The sequence below is a fragment of the Leuciscus leuciscus genome (assembly GCF_965113295.1).
Source record: "Leuciscus leuciscus genome assembly, chromosome: 1".
NCBI classification, from domain to species: Eukaryota; Metazoa; Chordata; class Actinopteri; order Cypriniformes; family Leuciscidae; genus Leuciscus; species Leuciscus leuciscus.
In genome coordinates, this window is record NC_138725.1 from 44,861,782 (window position 1) to 44,881,487 (window position 19,706).

Genomic DNA, 19,706 nt, shown 5'->3' on the forward strand with positions numbered 1-19,706 from the left:
TTCTTTCCTGCGAGAGTTTAACAAGTTGATCTGGTCACGACATGAATTCAGTTATAGCTTTGCGCAAGGTTGCCAAGCGAATTCACACTAGTCAAATGCCATTGGCACCTTCACAGAGAAGTCTCAGATTGAGAGTTTGATGGATAAGAACGCAGATGGTCCATTTTGAAGGTGTAGAAAGAGCAGGGTCAGTTTGAAATCAAGGGGGAATACATGAAGTGAATTGGATTTCTGAGAGCACAGCTGAATCCTCTTACAACAATCCTCATGGAAAACCAAACCCTTGACAGTATGTCACAGATGATGGAACTCATGGTGCATAACCATGCTATTGAAATGGTGTTGGTAAGACATTTGCATTCTATCTGAAATGGCTACATGAGGTAAAATAATTGAAAATATTCATATAAAGGAAAAAACAATTATGTGGTTGCAAAAAGCTGCTATAAAGAAAAAAATATTTGTGATAGAAAGAAAAAGTTTGGAATATTTTAAATATTTTTCCACTCAAAGCCTTGTGTAACTTTCTGTAGGTTTGAAAACAATAATTATTATAAAAAAATCCATTAGGCGACACAGAATGTGTCTGAAAGTGCACACTTCTCCTGAAAATAATATTTTTGTTTTTGAATTACTCGCTCTCCCATAAGTGATTGCTCATCAGCAATGCAAATATATCAACCCTTAAGAACTGGATTTTCATTATATCACAAAACATGGTTTTATGGGAATAGCATAGGTAAATGGGGGGTACGAGCAACTGAATAGAGTTAGGCCATCTGCTTCCTCTCTCCTAAGACCTGTGCAATTTTGTTCAAGAGGAGGAGGATTGTGAAAACAGTTGAGCCATGCAAACTATCTTCAGTAAGGTAGATCAGCCAACAGAAAAAATAAATGGTGGACTGAGCTGATCTTTGCTCTCAAAGACCTGTGGAAAGTGGTACAGGGAAAGATCAAGCTGAAGCACTAGACGCATCCTGAATTATTAACAGAAATAATGAATATAGAAAAATTACTTCTTCACAGCTTTGAATATGCAATAACTTGTGCAAAGACCATGTGGCAAGACTTAAAAAACAAAAACAAAAAACCTTCAGGCAGATTTACATTGATGGGATTTTACCTAATGTTGAAATTGTTGATGAATAAAACATGGAGACATAGAAAGGATACATACATTTCTTTCAGATTTGAAGTAGCATCTTGTGAAGTGCATGCCCTTTGAGAATGTATTATTCTCGGCCACATTTGGCTAATTGCTTTTATGCAAGAGTATGGCTTTGATCATGTTTAGCGGTCTCAAAATTGTGAGCATTACTGCGGAAGACATTGGAGACAACCTTGTGTTTGAGATTTGATGAGAAAAGGCAGTTATACAGCTTTTTACGGCATGTGAAAATGTGAAAGCCTGTCTTAAAGGGATAGTTCAATTTGAAATTAATTTTTGGTATGTTTTAGCTTACCTCAAGGGCATCCAAGATGTAGGTGTCTTTTTTTCCGCAGTAGTTTCAATTTTGATATTTTTAGGTCAAACCGTTCTTGTCTGTCAGTCATATAATGCAGGTCTATGGTCACTGTCTCAAAACACAAGCACAGAGTCCAAATTAAAACAATTCCCCGTCGTCCAAATTAAACAATTCCCCATCGTAAGTACACATTGATGGCCTAAGACACGAAACGAGCGGTTTGTGTGAGAAAACGAATTGTTTTAATTTGGACTCTGTGCTTGTGTTTTGAGATAATGACCATAGACCTGCATTATATGATTGACAGACAAGAACGGTTTGACCTAAAAATATCAAAATTGAAACTACTGCGGAAAAAAAGACACCTACATCTTGGATGCCCTTGAGGTAAGCTAAAACATACCAAAAATTAATTTCAAAGTGAACTATCCCTTTAAATGAGATGTGTCTATATTGTTTGTTGCCACATTTCGTAAAATGTGTTTCTTAGGTTTATTAAATTCACACCTTCTGTAACTTCTGTTTCGAACTGTTAGCCATGCCTTTTAGGATGTACAGAGAGCTTGTGCACATTGCTAACGTTGTATGTGTTTGCATTTTATTGCAGTCTTCAGATCTGAAAAAAGCATTTGTGTGCCCAACTCCATGTGTAAGAGTTAATCGGTGATATGGGTTTTTTGATTGCTTTGGTTAAACATCCCTTTTTTGGGCTAGTTTTGCCTAGTAGGCCTATAAATCAGACTTTTGCCCTTACACACATGCTGCGTTTACGCCAGTGTTGTAATTACTGTAATTACTAGATGACAACCTTGGAAGTTTCTGTACGCTTCATCTGATTCAAAATTATGTGTTTGCAAAAAATGCATGCCAAAATGAATCAGTGAAATTTGAGTAATCAGTAGACAAAACCACAACATAGCAAGTAAAAATCATTATGCAAACCTTATAAATTATTTAGTGGGACCTACCAAACATAATATGACTTTCTTTTGTGGAACATAATGAGATATTTGGATGAATGTTGGTAACTAAACAGTTTGGACAAAACAATTCAATGGAAGTCTATATGAACCAAAATTATCTGGTCATCCATTCATCCAAATATCTCTTTTTATGTTCCACTGAAGAACGAAAGTCATCCAGGTTTGGAACGACTTGAGGGTGAGTAAATGATGACAGAATTTTTATTTATTTCATTTTTAGGTGAACTAAAAATAATACATACATACATGATAATACAGCTCTTTGCTACAGTAAACTGTATTGTATGCCTTTAATTTATTTTCAGATTATTCTTGCATTATTAAGACATTAAATGGATAGATAACACAAAAGTGAAAATTGTCACCATTTACTCACCCTCAAGTTGTTCCAAATAAATGTCTTTGTTCTGTTAAACACAAAAGAAGATATTTTGAAGAATGTTTGTAACCAAAGGGGCAGTTAAGGGGAACCAATCACTTCCATGGTATTTTTTAATTTTTAATTTATTTTCAATGGGGTTGATCAACTGTTCTGGTTACCGACAATCTTCAAAATATCTTCCTTTGTGTTCAGCGGAACAAGGAAAATGTATACAGGTTTAGAACAACTTGAGGGTGAGTAAATGATGAACAAACTTAAATTTTTTGGGGTGAGCTGTCTGTACTGTCCTGTATTGTCTCAAAATGTACTGTAGTTGTAATTTCGATTTCTACAAGGACATGACCACTTTTTACAAGTCAGAATCTCAATTTTGACATGGCGTGATTCCACCTTCAGAGTGAACTTGATAGCATTGTGATTGTAGCTCCATCAACAAGGGAAGCAAATTTCTGAAGACCATCATAAAAAAAAAAAGTTGTTATCAGCATGGAAAAGATTACAAAGCATATCCTCTCCAACAAACCACGATCAGAGCCAGATAGCTTACAAATCACTCATTTGGTTTGTAAGCTGTAGGCCAGTGATAAGCTTATGTTTAGTGAAAAACTGTATGAAAATACAACAAAACAATATAATGTTTGTATCTTTGAATTATCTTGACGTAGGGCTTTCTTTTTTTGCAAATATATAATTACAGTCAGTAAATAATGACTCCATTCAGTTGTGATTGATTGGATTTTCAGCCCTATTAATAACCAGCAGGATTCTACATCAGCAAAATCACATCCTCTGTACAGCTGAATTGAAAAAAAAAGACATGAAGTTGGTTATATTTCAATAGACTCTTTATCACTTATGCACACCCACGTTCTGAATCGATTGTCTGATTGTTGAGGCATATTCTGCTGCCTTGAAACTGTGACAAAAGCCCTGCCACGCTCCCACAGGCTATGCTTCATTAAGAGAGTAGGAATGGGTTAGTATAGGCATGCCTGACAGCCGCTGATAGAGCAAAAGATGATGCCAAAAATTGCCCTACTTTGTCATGGCACACTTGAGCTGTCTCTAGTCTGGATCTGGATCAGAAGAACGCGTCCTGACATTTTGGGGCATTTTTGATAAGAGTGCGACATTTTACACAGTCATACAATTGATGATATGGCTTGTAGGACTTTGATTGAAGTTTATTAGCATGAAGCCGTTGATAAACTGTTATTTCACATGAATCTTCCCCCATTCTCCAAAAATGTAAAAACTGCTATATGCACAAAGTGTGTTTTTAGCAAGTAGCTTTATATTAAGAGAACAGATATGGCATGTGTAAAGCTATGACCTGGTTTTAATGAGAGAAAAGCATTAATTGACCCACCAGCAGTGTAGAATATGCGAGGATGAGAACATAATTGCTAGCCAGTTAAATAGTCCATCACGTTAAATGACCAAACACAGGGGAGAAATGTAGAAACTCTGGAATAAAATCTGAGCTCTTTTGAATTTATGCCTAAGACAGCATCCAGCTTTATTTTGAGCTACATTAAAATGCACAGAGCGAAAGGAAAGAGAGCAGGTTTTATTTAATCATGTATCAAGAGGTGTAAATTAGAGGAACAATATTAAAATGATTAAATATTGAAAGTGTTATCATTAGGTAGGGTTGAATCTATATGATGATGTACAATCTCTCACTCTGTCCCCAGATGCAAATAACAATCTTCCACAGTAGATATTTTCCATCCATTTCAGGAAATGTTATTATCCACCTGAAGATGGGCAAAAGAGCCAGATATTCAACTTCTTTCCATGGTAATCAGATCCAAAGAAGTGGCCCTAGAAACAGGCCCCTAAATAACATGTTTTATTGGGTGTGCCTGGCAACATGTGGTAGTGTTTATTGCACATGCTATGTAATGGATTATATGGTCACCAGAAAGACTCAGCTGAGCTGTTGTTATTGATCTCAGAGTGGCAGGAACAGCACAAGGTAATTTACTCTCTTGGCTTAACACAAACGTGCACATTCGCCTTTTTGAGGATATAAGTTAAAGTCGTTCATAACTGAATATTGCTTGTGCTGTTAATAAACTGTATCTGTTTATGTCTCTGAAATCTTATCATTGAGATGTCTTCAGCAAATAAATTACACTTAATTGAAGAAGCTCAGGCTTGGCTGTCTAATTAGAATCTTGACTAAGTGCATCTTGAGTCAAATATATAAATAACTTTAATGTGTTCGTGATCAGAGGATGGTAGAGACCAATGGACCATAGTGAGGTTTGACGTCATGTTTTTTTATGTGAATGAAACCAAGGGTGGAGGGACAGATCGAGCTGCACGATTTTGAGTATGATGTTGCTTTATATTGATTTGTCTATTATTTATTAGTTCCAAATGATGTCACAATGGAATGAGCTGTTACACATCCCCAAACAACACACAGTAGTGGTGTTTCGTGTCTGAATCTGTGTTTTTGAGTGTATATATATATATATATATATATATATATATATATATATATATAAATAAATATTAGTTGAAAAACAAACTAAATGAAAATTTAACAAAATTATCCACCCAAAAATGGGCATTTACAACATGGTAATAATTATCTAAGGGGTATTTTAAGCTGAAACTTCACAGACACATTCTAGGGACAACTGAGACTTATATTACATCTTGTGAAAAGGGGCAAAATAGGTCCCCTTTAACTTACCAGACAAAGGAACTAAGGAAACACAGGGCTTAAATCCATGAGCGTAATCAATTCATTTAACTTACACAGTGTAAAGCTTTCCTCTGGGCATGTGAGTTCCTGAACAACAGGAACGATGGAATATGGAATATGCTGAGCTATAAATATCTCTCCAAAGTAGTATTAGAGATAGTGTGAGTCAAGGGCACTGAGCTTTGGCATTTTTGCGACCTGGGACAGTCTTGCCCTTACAGAACGGAAATATGTGATCAGATATGGTACTGCATGTGTAATATATTGCAGATATTTTTACTCATGCAAAATAAACACGCCCCACACATATATAGAAATTTATAATGTAATATATTTCTTATATATATTTTTTTTTTACATCATAAATGTTTCATATTTTCAAGCTAGTAATTAAAAGCACAAGCACACCTGCATGTACTAAAGTATTTAGCCGAGAGACTATCACTGTGCTGAAGAGTGCACAGTCATTACTTATAAAATATAGTCATTAAAGGGGTGGTTGATTATGATTTCACTTTTTTAACTTTAGTTAGTCTGTAATGTTGGTGTTTGAGCATAAACAACATCTGCAAAGTTACAACGCTCAAAGTAGAGGTCTTCTCGGGTCCTAAAAACTGTACCCGACCCGAATCGACCCGAATCACTACTTACCCGAACCCGACGTGCATAAATTATTTTTTTTTAAAGAAAAACCCGACCCGAGACAGACCCGATAAAATTAGACCCGAGTCCGACCCGACCTGACGCCATTTCCTTTAGAACCCGACTGGACCCGAACGTAAACGGCATTTACATTGTGCACAGCCTGCAGCCCTGCGTTTCTTAAAAGTGCACTTAACATAGACGCGCAAAGGCCTACGCGCTGAAGTGCTGAAATGTCAATCACACATCACTGTAACCCATTACATCCTATAAAATTTGGCATAATGTTATTTACCGGACCATACGATGATTAACATTAGAACCACCACAGGGTAAAATTTACCGATGGCTGTTTTTCAAATGTAGCCTATAACGGATTTTCAATAAAATATCCAAAGTCTCCCAGTCATTGACTTTTACTAAAATTGTGTTATTTAGCCTACAATCCCGTTGTTAAAAAGTTGTTTAGATAAAACCAGATTAAAAACAAGGCATTAGAACCGCCATAGCAGGTCAAATTTACCATGTAGGCATACGTCTTTATTTTTGCAACTTTTCTTTATTTGAGCAACGTGTCTGCTTACTGTAAACAGTCACACAACGTACGTTCAAAATAAGATGTTTTAGCCTGCTCATAAATGTTCAAACTTTGGATTAATTATTAAAACAATTTTTGCAATTTTTATCGTTTATTGTTTGCTGCTATTTATTCAAGTCTGCCCGTTTCCTGAAGAAAATTCCGATCTATGATGTAGCCTAATGAATATATATATTTTTTTGATTACCCCAAGTTTATTGGAGTTGTTCTCTTATTCAAATTATAAATTATATAACTAATCAATTTAATAACTGAGTAAATAAATGCGGAGGCAACCGTGCTTATAGCCCATTGCACGTAGAAGCGCGGATTCGCTCTCTCACTTGAAAAAGTGAGAGAACGGTGTCATAGAGTTGTTTTAAATAACGCAATTTTGTTAAATGCCCAACATAGTTTGGGTCTTCTCGGGTCCATTTGGAAAAAGCATATTTATTTTAAATTACCCGAGACCCGAGGCCACTAATACCGAACCCGACCCGTGTCCGAGACATTCGTCTGAGTTTTGGACCCGAAACCGCTCGGGTCTCGGGTCGGACCTCGGGTTTTCGGATCCAAGTGGACCCGTGAAGACCTCTAGCTCAAAGTTCAAAGCAAAGGGAGATATTTGCTTTTAAAGAAATTGCTTTTTAAGGACTACAACAAATGGCTGGTTGGGACTACACAACATTCCTCCCAGGTTAGTGACATCACCAACCCTAACATTTACATAAACCCCGCCCCCTGAACACAATTTATAGATTATCAAGACAGAATATGCTAATCAATGACTAGAAGATAACTACACATAAACTAACTTAAATTCATCAACTAAACATTCAGAAATGTCCTGTTGCATTATACATGTTGTCACTTCTTCTTGAGTCTCTCCATCTTTATCTGAATCCGATTTGAACATAAAAGGCTAAAAGTTTTTGAAATTTTCAGTGCATGCCTGTGTGAGTGCAATATCAAAGACTTACTTTACATCTTGTGAAAAGGGCATTATACAACCCCTTTAGTGGAGTTCAGCCAATTGTCAACTGAACCACAGGCTCTACTCTTCAGCACAATGATAACACCAAAAACTCACACATACCAGAAAAACTTTTACATTTCAAAATAATAGAACATTAAACACTAACAGAACAGAAACTTGAGTCAGCACAAGTCAGCAATATTTCTGATGATTTACTGGCGTGAAGTTTCGTGCACAATAACAAACAGGAGTGCAACATTCTCGAAAAACAATAAGCAGAGTGGATTGCCATAACACCAATGCTGCAGGATTCAACATGGCTGTGTTTACGATTAGAAATGTCAAACAAATTTTGCCTACGCAGGCGATTGTAGACCGTAGCCCGAATCTGTATCTGTATGCATGAGACTGTCTGAATACCGGCAGAATTCATATTTTTGTAGTAAAAAGAGACACATTATTCAGAAGTATAATTTGCTGTTATGTGTGTTTGTCAGAGCCTGCAGTTGCTGTGTGACGCGCGTTCGCTGCGGCCGTATCGTGACGCGCTCAGAGAGAATGCCATTAAAATCGATTCCCTATTTTCGTTTTCGAAACTTGTGTTGGTTGGTCCGATCGATTGTGCAATCGATTTTCGAACGTAAAGTGACAGCCCTAGTTTGAACAAATGGGTTGAGTGAATGATTCAACGACTCACTAATAAGACGTGTTGCCATCCACTGGAGTAACCATGTAACATGCAGAAAGAGTCATTGGAAAATCCCCACCACTCATGCACAGATTGACAGTGAAAATTCCTAATGCGACTGCATCAGCACTCTTGACGCTGTTCAGCCAGTCAAATGTGTTTTACGTTCCTTTCGATGCCTATTGAAATAGACCCTGGACAAATAATGTCACGACATTAAGTAGATTAAGTATGTTAACATATTAGAGTGTTTAATAAATGCCGTTTTCTCAGGAAACTGTGGAGTGCTGAGAGGAATAAATACTGTTGCCAACAGGTTGCAGTGTTGATCTCAGCGTGGTCTCCAAACAGTTTGGCAAAACATCCATCCCTAAATGGAGATGTTAGCATATTAAATTATTTATTTTCTGTAAGATCAAAGTAAGACATTGACTTTCATATGGTCAGATCACTCCAAGCATTAGGAAATGGCTTCTTAATTCTACAGCTTGACAGATGTGCTAAATTAACTGTAATGACACAGAGAGATTCAATAAACATCCTTGGATGAACTAACTACCATAAGTGCGTAGAAATGGCAGCGGGTGCTTAATTGTGCATGGCAGCTTTCAAATAATGTGAACAAGCCAACCAAGGCTTCATTTTCTTTGCTGCATTACTGATGAGAACTTGATATTAAAGCTTTTTACATTTTTCATGACTGGTTTGTTCCATTTTTATGAGCAATGTTTTAGTGTTACATTTTCAAAAAAAAAGCAAAGAGTGTAATAAGAATAAATAGCCCATGACCATAATAAATAAACATAAACTCAGTATATCTGGTAGAAAGAAAGTGTCTTTCTGGGCTGATTTGAAATGATTACCAAAGTGCTTCTCCAAGTGATGAAATATTATAGTTTATGAGGTTTAGAAAGTCTGCCTTGAATAAGATGGAGCACATTTTTAAAGAAAGCCTAAAAGCTACGACAATATTGAAATTATTTGTTTTTACCTTTTTCTTCGTTTAGACTATGTTGTTGTAATAACTTCAGAAGTGCATCTGAACTGATTGTTTTTTATGGTATGTGCGTCAATGCTTCCCTCACTCCTTTGACTTCAAGTTGTTTTTCAGTTGAAGACATTCAATTTTAATTTTCACTTAATGCTTCTGCTCTCTCATTGAGCCTCCAGGGGAAATACAGTTTGATCTGCTATGAATCACCTCCCAAAGGCTGGTTCAAGGTTGCTCAGCCTACTGCTAAATGCACTGGGTTCATTTATCTTCTGATTTATTTGCATATATTAAAACATTATTCTGGCCCAAAAGGAATACCAATGCATATTTTATTTAAATTCACTGTCAACATCAAATTCAAAACTTCCAACAAAACACTTGTTGTGTAGCTACAGTACATTATACGTCATAAATTAACTGGAGACAGATAAGAAATATTCCAGGTTCTGTACAAGTTAAGCTCAATCGACAGCATTTGTGCCATAATGTTGATTATAACACACTATTTTTTTTTTTTTTGAGAAAAAGCTAAAGAGAAGATTTTTAGTCACACAGAAATAAAAAGGGCATTTCTTTTTAAAGGATTTAAAAGTATAAAATGTGAAGCTTATAACTTTAAGCGCTTACATTGATTATTCTGTTAAAACTTGTGTGTTATTTGAGATGTAAAGTTGTTTTCATTATTTTTATGGTTGTTGTAGATGTTGTCATGCCAACAGCATTGTAAAAATGTAAATATATTTTGCACAGAAAAGGTTAGTAAACATTTCTTTCATACTAAAATCATATTAATTTGCATATTGTTTATAGTCTTGTGGCTCTACTATCGAAAAAGCAAGTATTTTTAAGAGGTTATGACATGAGAAATCTAATTTGCCATGATCTTTTGACAGATAAGAGGTCTTTGAACCATTAAACATCCTGTAAGTTTCATAGCTTAAAACGTCCTCCTCCTTATAAACATTGCAAGTATTTAATCAAGCTCCAAAAATGGCTCGTTTTGAAATTGTGGGATTTGTGACGTCGCAGTGGCAAATTCAGTTGCATATGTCTGCCTCCAGAGCAAGACATCGACAAATAGTTATTCTTCATCTCACCTTAGGCCCTGCCCACTGCCGTTCAGTGGTTTGTGTCACGTTGCATCAAAGCAAATATAACTAATTTTAATCACTGATGCTGTCTACACTGGACACAGTATACAGATGCATGTTCAGTTTCTGACACTCCACGCACTCGAGTCTGTCGACAACAGGACAAATGGAAGAGTGAAAGAATGTTCGCTTTTACGCGTCCAGTTTAAACGGCTAGTTTGCGTCTTTGTAAAGACTTCAGAAGGATCTCAGCGTCGGAAAACAAGTGGATGATTTGTTTTAATGGCGTCCCGGATTGCGTCGGAGGATTATATGTTAGTTCAGAGCATTTTTTTGTTTTGTTTACGAGGCACAGTTCGCAAAGAATCATAGCCATCAGATGATTAGCTAATCATAAAAGTGGCCATTTACTGACAAGCCTTAAAGGAGCCGCCCTTTAAAAACGTATAATTTCAGACAGAGGGTCATATATATATATAAATTTGTGTGTGTGTGTGCATGCAAAAAACTTTATTAACATTATAAGTAAACCTCAGGGAACGTATTGAAATAATAAAAAAATCCATGTCATGACACTTAATATTTTACACCCCCATTATTGATTCAATTCACTTATATTGTAAACCGCTATTGTAAAACCCAGATTTTCGCCTTTTTGAAGAAAAGGAGGCACAGTTCAAAATTAACTTTTGCAGTAATCATACCATCAATGCTGTCAGTTGAGCTTAACTTGTACTGAATCTGGAATATTACTTTAATGCAGCACAATAATCATACATATTACACTGTTGGAATAGCCTGTATTCTGAGATTTTCTGAATAACCCTGGTTTTAGGGCTTTTGTATTTTAATATGTAATGTAGTTATTGATATAAAACTCAACAATCAAATAATTTCAAGACTTTCTAAAACAGCAAAGAATATTAGAGGTAAAAGCAAGTACATACAGTACTTAACGCAAGCATATTTTTTTAAAGAGCTTGTTAAGCGAAGCTGAGGAGCATAATCAAAGAGTCCTCTTAAAAGCTTCAAGCACAGTAGGAAATCACAGCTTTGCTCACATAAAGACACAGGGCTCTTCAGATATTAAAGTGTTACGCAGAATAATTGGAAACAAATTTTCACAGGAGAATAGTCATCATCACAGCATTAAATTGAAACATGCTCAGAGGGTAACACTTCAATAGAAAACAAACAGACGATGCTGATAAAAAAAGAGAGGAAGTTGCAAATAAGACATTGTTTAGCATTGGCACCAACATAACCAAGCAAAACACAAATATGCATTTGTACGAGAATCAAATTGAATGTACGATTTCAATTTGCACAGCGATTTGAATCTTAACTGCCATCTCCACTGTGCTCATTCAGTGCAAAACCATTGTGATGTCGATCAAAGCTGCTGAAATCCTCCGGCTCTGTTTGAGTTTGTTAATAAGGCTTCTGTAAGGCATCATTAGCCATGCACTTTATTTTCATGGCTGATTCTGGAAGGGCAAAGTTATAGTCATAGTGGTGTCCTGTGGCTCTGCGAGTGGGCGGTTGACCATTTCGCTCTCGTTCTGTCTGGCATTCTCTTCATTCATTTGAGACACTTCAGTGGATCCCGCTTCGAAGCCAGGGACGGTGTTGGCCACATGGACCACGTGCACCTTATTTCGTCCCTTTTTGCTGAGGATGCAGCTGAAAACCTTCTTGAAGCCCTTGCGAAAGTGTTTGGACACCAGGGCGTAAACGATAGGGTTGAGGCAGGAGTTGGCGTAGGCCATGCAGTGGGACAGCAGCCTGAAGGCATACGTGGTCTGATTGAAGGGAAAGTCTCCGTAGAGGTAGCACAAAATGACCACATGGTACGGTAGCCAGCAGATGCAAAAGAGCACTGTGACTATGATGATCATCTTGGTGACCTTGCGCTTGGCTCGTTTCGACTCCGACATCCCATCGAGGGGGTCGACTGCTGTCCAGAGGTACTTGATGGTGCGTGTGTAGGAAAGGCTCACGATGAGCACAGGAATAACATAGCCGAAAACAAAGGTGCAGGTGTCCAGAACCTTACGGTTATGCTCCTCCCACCCAGGTACGCACACATTGCTGTTCTCGAAATCGATGAGGTCGTAGTAACTCAAATAAGGCCCGGCGAAAACAAGCGACAGGCCCCAGATGACCACCATCGCGACTACGGCGTTACACGGCGTTCTCAGTTCTCTGGAGCGTAAGGGGTAACGGATGGCCAGATACCTGCAAAAGAAGAAATGCACCAATCACATAAAACATTGATGGCTTCTTTACATCTTAAACACCAGCTATGAGAGACATCCACTCTTGTATTGCGTTTTGTGCATTTTGGGGGCGGAGCAATGATATTTGGGTTGACTTCAGGTATCAACAGTGTTTCTCAGAAATCGCTTACTACACCTTTAAAACAACAAGCAGCATAGTCTTAAGATTTTGCAGCCCTTCATCGACCAAACCACAGGCTGTACTCTTTACTAGTAGTAGCCCCTGCAAAACTGAAACATAACAGAAACCCTTTTAACACTAACACATCTCCTCTTATATTAATTCCTATATTGATCCTGTGCAAAAACACACCAAATAACACTTAATTTCAACGTTTATTCTCCTTATACTGTCTGACGCAAAGTAATTCGGTTTAAGTTCAGATTAATATAATCAGTTTTTTTTTTTTTTTTTTTTTTTTTACTTTAAGTGCAGTTAACTATATTTGAGTTAAATGAACTCATTTCATTTGCAGTTATTAAACTTTTTAATTTCACAGTTTTACAGTGTATAGTCATGTATAAAAGAAGCACAGGAAATGTTCATCAAAAGATGAGTGGTGCTTCCTGAAATTGAGTTTGACCAAAAACACATGATCAATATAATCAGTGTGTTTCTGTGCACAAGATGAATGGGTCTTCTTGTTTTCTGCCTGAAGGTGAGGTAATTTCCGATGGGGATTCTCAGTCTCCGCTGAGCCCAGAACCATTTTTCGAAGAGCAGGTTAACACGCTTATTCCAAAGGTAAACACTTTCAGTGTGGATGGAGGGCAGTGGGTCTGTTTTCTCAGGCTGTGAGTGACATATTACACTATGGCGTATAGGTGGCCTTGTTACATTTATGCCATTATTTTTACAAAAAAGGCTTCCTGGCTCTCCTATTCAGCAAGTCCCACTCGTCACTGGTGCTTTAGTTCGACCTTAATGTTAAAATAGGCCTAACATAATTTTAGCTAAGGCATTATGGGTGGGTGCTCCTAAAGGTTCTTTTTTCACTGTTTCATTGTAAAGGCAGGAATAATGCGATGCTGGTTTTTGGAGGTGTTTTGTTAATGAAGTGGGTGGTTGCTGATAACTCCACTGACATTTAATCAGTTAAACTCCAACCTTTGCCACTGCAATTTGCAAGACTTCCTATAGTGTTCAGAAGATCCATTTCATTAAATAACAACCCTGGCCCTGACCAATTACAATATTGCTAGGTTCTCATTTAGGCTGTCATTTGGGCTACATTGGAAATTTTATGTCAAGGTATACAGCCGCGAAGTTATTATGCCTAGAATGAACTTCACTTGACAGTATTAGTGTAATGTACAATCATCAGGGTGGCCTTTAACTTTTATGTCCCAGAGGTTGATGACATTTATTAAAACTAGATTCCAATTTTCTTCTGATTGCTATACCCTAGTGAAAAAAACCTATACAAAAATGTATTTAAAATAATTAAAAAACAAATATTTACTGACATATCACTTGAAGTTGAGACTTACTGATATAAATATTATAAGTAAACTTTATGTGGAGTACTTCATTGCACAATGCACATTTCTTAATATTAAGTCTAAAATGTGTTTTAATATCTATTATTAAGGATAGTATGATCTCTGTATAATTTCAGTCTTTAAATGCAACCTAAACCTAAAGTGTACTTGCAATAGTTTGACTTTAGCACAATCAAATACACTTAAGTATATATTTAGTTGGACTTCAGCACTATTTCTGCACAACTAAAGTGTGTTAAGTACAAAATTAGTTGTTCCAATGTAGCAGACTTTAGTATTTACTAAAAGTGCAATTGCAGGATATTTATATTAAGTACATAAATATAAATGTATTTGTAGTATACTTAGCAGAAAATAAATGCATTTCAAATACATTTTAGTATATTCATTTTTCACTAGGGTATGAATATCACATCAAACCTTTTTACCATGTCTTCATCATTAAATCATAATTAATCTGGGACCAGGGTAAAACAAAATCTATGCATAAAAGGCATTTTAAAAGTAGCACATGACCTCTCATTTTTATACTATGACAATCCGTCATAAAAATATGATTACATGTTCAAAAATATCAAATGTTATGTATAAAAATAGCCTTTTCAAGACAAAATATGTGTCTGTTTTCTTCCAAAAATGTAATTTCCACCACCATTTTTTCCATCACAGAATGCTGTTAAACACAAAACATAATTTGAGATGTTGTGGAAATGACACGGATTGGAATTTCATTAATTGGAGAAAAAGGGAAACAAGGACAATGTGCATTTACACTGTTAGACCTGATATTGGCCACATTAAATAAACCAGCGAGAGTGTGAAAAATGTTTTAAGAGAGTTTATTTAACAATAAAAAAGCCTATAATTGGAAAAACAAAACACCCACCTGTCCACAGACACCGCCGCCAAAGTGAAACTGCTAGCATACATGGTGAGGTTGATGAAGAAGTGAACCACCTTGCACATGAAGGACCCGAAAACCCAACCCTCCAGAGAGTAGATGGTTGCTTGGAAAGGCACACAGAAGATGATGAAGAAGAAATCGGCTACACTGAGGTTGAGGATGAACAGATTGGTGGTGTTGTACCCAACCTGTCCACTTCTGAGGAGCACAGCCAGTACCAGACTGTTCCCAATGGTCCCCAAGAGGAAGATGAGCGAGAAGACCACAGACACAATGACACTGGCTGGGTTTAGCTGGTAGCTCTCGGAGGCGTTCCAGTGTCCCATGGCTTTAGTCAGGTCCTCGTGATCTGACATTTTAAGATGTGAAGTTCCAGAGACCTGCAAAGAGGTCGTAAATGATAAGACACAGAGTTAGATTCTAGGCACTTTCCTCTCACAAAAAAAAGTGGGGATTTGATGAATAAGCCCATGGTTGCAAATCTCACAAATCTTTCCGAATCTGAATCACATTGTGGTGAGATTTAAAAGCCCTTATGATAAGTTTGAAATCTAGACTGTCACTGAAAGCAAATATCAGGAGGATCAGACTCAAGAAGTCATTTTGATGAACATGAAATAAGTACATTTTGATTACAAAAGATCATGAAAGCTGGTGCAAGTACAAAGAGGACTAAAATCAATTTCAGAAAGCTAAGCTATCATAACCTCTCCAAGGGAAACAAACCAGTCTAGTCAATATATGAAGAGCATGTCCCCATCTGGTTGAGAGCTAATAAAAATGAAAATGGACAAATTAACTTTCTAATCATCAAAGATCTTAGTGGGAATTTGTTTGCGGATAAAAATATAGATGCGTCAATAATGGCATGATATACTGAATAGAGTGCAATACATTGAATTATGGCAGGATCACATTAGTATGCTGTTGTTGGTTATGGATCTGACAAAAGAGAAGGAATGCAATTGCCTACCAGCGGTTAATCCCACAGTACGTCCCAATAGGTGTTGCTCAGAAACAGTCAGCATCGACTTCTCTTCAAATATTGATCAGGCTATGGGAATGAAAAAGAAAAAAACATAACTTTTTATCTTTCCCAACACACATAGTAAATTATACATAGGGAATGGAATTTTAATTTCAACTGAGAAATTCATTCAAGATCTGGTTACATGTGATCTTCACTGTAAAAAAAGCCTTACATTTTTAAGTACAATCAACTTGGATGTTTAAGTAATTTCAGTTTCAATTACATTAAACTGACTTAAAAAACACTTAAAAAAGTTGAAAATTGCTTAACTTATTTTGATGAGTTAAAGCAATGTATAAACATATGTTGTCATAACTTATAGATCATATAATTTGAGACTTGAGATTTGTAATTGTTTAATTGATAATTGGGACTTGATATGCATTCATTTGAGAAGTAAAAGTGTGTGAGATAAGACTTAAGTTTTCATATCTTGAATTCATTGCATCTAAATGTATAGCATTTCGATAGATTTATGCTTTAAACCAGGACAAATTGCAATGGGATAAGAAAGAAAAAAATTACTTTCTTCAAAATAATTTTGCTTCTCAAGTAAGTTAATAATAGTGTTGGAATATATTTATTTAAAAAAATAATAATATTACAATTGAATTTAATACAAAACATAATGCAATAGGTGAATTCTGGAAAAGTAATGCAAACCTGAAATTGCAAAGAGGATCATTAATGTGCGGAAAGCAGGAGCTTTCAGGAAATTGGTCTAGGCAAATGTAGAGCTGTTCTCCCTTAATAGGCTGACAAAGTGTGACATAACCAGCTGACAATAATAAAAAAAAGTATGCAGAATATAGGTGACTAATCTGCTCCATGCAGAAATGTGGACATGCTCTATTAGGCTATAATTGGTTGTCAGAAATTCATCATGACACAATTAAAATGCTGATCTTCAGTCCTTCTTCTAAAACAATTTAATTACATCTACTGTTTTGTTTGATTAAACAATGCACTCCATAAGATCACATGATATTTATTCTCAAGCAGGAACAGCATGACTCATTTAGCAAGACCTTTATAGTAGTAAATTGGAGGAAATGAACAGGAAGCCATTTACTCTGAGAGGTGAAGCTTTCCTGGATACATTTATCATAGTTATTTTCTCGCTTCTGCAATGCCCTTATCCATAATTTAGAGTAAATATTAAGCTAAAAAAGGATGGAAGGAGAGGAGAGAAAAAATAAATAAAAAAAGAAAGAAATTTCAAAAGACATTTGATTTCTTAAAAATAAAATAGTGGTTTGTTGATGTGTATTGACTATTTGTAAAGTGATCTCAAAAGCAATCTTTATTTTTCAAAAGTAGATTTTAAGAGCCTCTCTCTTTTTCATCTCACTCTCTCAGCATAGAAGTGTTTTCAGAAATGACTTGAAAATGGCCAATGCAATAAAAAAATAAAAACGCCTCTTAACCAGATCAGCTCTGAGGATTTGTGAGTTATGCTACAGCCTTATTGATCAGAAGGTGCAGGTAAGGTTGTTTATGGATTCATACCACACAAGTTGATTGTTTGGCTTTTGGCATCTCTTTCTTTGTCTTTGGCATTTTTGCTTGGGAACAATCCCTTTGTAAACACACCTGACTGTCTTTGATGTGAAGCCAGCTGCCAAGCTGCCAATGAATATAGCATGAAGTGTCCTTCACTAAGGAGGTCTGTTAAACTGATCCCTTTGGTTACAGTCACGGAGTGCATCCGTTTTGTCACTTGTCGAATGGTGCGCGGATCTGTCTCACACAGCACCGCATGCGTCTCTAACCCCCTTTTCAAACTCATTTGCCATTTAAAAGTAATTGAGTCAAACTTTCATGAACTCATGAGCCAAATAAAAGCATCTCAGTACATGAACTGCATGTGGATTGAGATTTCAAAAGAGACTTGTTAAAGAATATGCCTTAACATTTTTGTAAATGAAGCATGCGAGATGCTTCATTTACAAAAATGTGTAAATATACTAAATGCAAATTGAGTATACGTACACGTTGCATACAGAAACATCGTAACCCAGACGCATTACAAAAAATCATATGCATTATATAAATGCATATTATAGCGTGAAGGTATATTCAGATGAATGGAGATAAGTCATGTAAAACCAAAGCCCATGCTTTCCAAGGTCATCATTGAAATATACATACACTAAACATCATTCTTGAGGTGTCTTAGGAAATTTCACTGTGTTCTGACTGTAAATGCCAGAGAGTCCACATCTAATGACAGTATGAGAATTTCATTCAGTTGTATTTACTTACCGGCTCATGAGATGAACCATGACTGTATATCCATGACTCAGTGTCATTATAATATTGAGAAGCTTCTGGTCTCCAGAAAAGCTAGTGTTGCTTGCAGAATGTGACCACTTGAACAGGCTTCATCTCCTCTCATTCCGCTTCTCCGCTTCTCTATGCCTCTCGTGTTCCCTCCCTCACTCCCCCTCACATATGGAAGCTCCTCCTCCACATCGTGGTAAATGCTCACACTTCACTGCAAGAGAGGGAGAGAGAGAGAGAGAGAGAACATGCAGTGTTTCTTTGCACATTCCCACGGAAATCTTTTCATGTCCGTTACTAATGCTGTGCCTGAACAGTTGCACCAATGCGGCTAACATGCGTACACGCACAAATCTAGAATATGTACATGGTAAATTATTCCGAAGGAGGCCTGAAATCAGAAGGTTTTTACTTTTTGTATCACTTTTTGCACACGGGCAATTTTTCTTTTGGAGGTATTATTTAGAAATCGTATTGGAATACATTTCCCAAGAGATTAGAATTCAATTGCATTCCGTTTGCAGTTTTTCCCAATTGGAATGGATGCACACTATGACCAAATCAATACACCTCTAAGGCTTCATTGCTCATGGGAATATGACAGAAGGATGGCATTTTTGATGGCAAACTGAAAGCGCACTCTACAATTTTACATTGTGAACACTTTTGTCTCAAATCAAAATTCAAAAGTGATTGACTCACTAATGACATCCCTGCTGAAAAATCCAGCATACACCAGCATTAATTCCATGTTGGTTAATGCTGGTATAGCTGTCCAACATCACTCCTGCTTCCCATGCTGGAGACCAGCAAACCAGCAACCAGGATCCCAGCATGCAAAAAATACCTCTACCTTATGCTGGTGACCAGCAGTGCAGGAGTTTTCAGAAGGGTATATTTAAAAAAGATAAAAGCATCAACAGGAAAAGATGAAAAGGCTGAGGAAGATAAAGACAAAGGGTGAATGTGATTTCACCAAGTAGAAAATGTTCCTGGATCAACATCTTTGTTGATCGAAGAACAACATTCCAATCAACCAGTCAGATTTGAGGGATATGTTTACAAGTTTAGGCTTACAACTGTGTGTTTGCACCTGGTCTTTGTCTGCAAAGGAGTCATTCAGGTCAAAACTGTCAAAACATTCAGGTCAAAAAAGGCAGCACTGCCTTTGAAATTCATCTATGAA

General features: G+C 36.6%; 1 protein-coding gene and 1 long non-coding RNA gene across 3 annotated transcripts in view; one reads left to right on the forward strand and one right to left on the reverse strand.

The window, feature by feature from the left end:
• The window catches only part of LOC309514045, a 124,093-nt gene that overhangs the window by 75,276 nt on the left and 29,111 nt on the right, over nt 1–19,706 (forward strand). The gene's annotated exons all lie outside the window — the stretch shown is intronic.
• On the reverse strand, nt 9,776–18,663 carry galr2b (galanin receptor 2b). 2 transcript variants are annotated; one of them, XM_082187352.1, is made up of 4 exons: nt 18,503–18,663; nt 16,181–16,261; nt 15,190–15,587; nt 9,776–12,759 (listed from the first exon to the last, which is right to left on the reverse strand). In XM_082187352.1, exons 3-4 carry the CDS (start codon nt 15,561–15,563, stop codon nt 11,997–11,999), a joined length of 1,137 nt encoding a protein of 378 aa, XP_082043478.1. In that variant the 5' UTR covers nt 15,564–15,587; nt 16,181–16,261; nt 18,503–18,663; the 3' UTR covers nt 9,776–11,996. The 2 variants fall into 2 exon arrangements, with proteins under 2 accessions (XP_082043478.1, XP_082043479.1); XM_082187353.1 differs by lacking the exon at nt 16,181–16,261.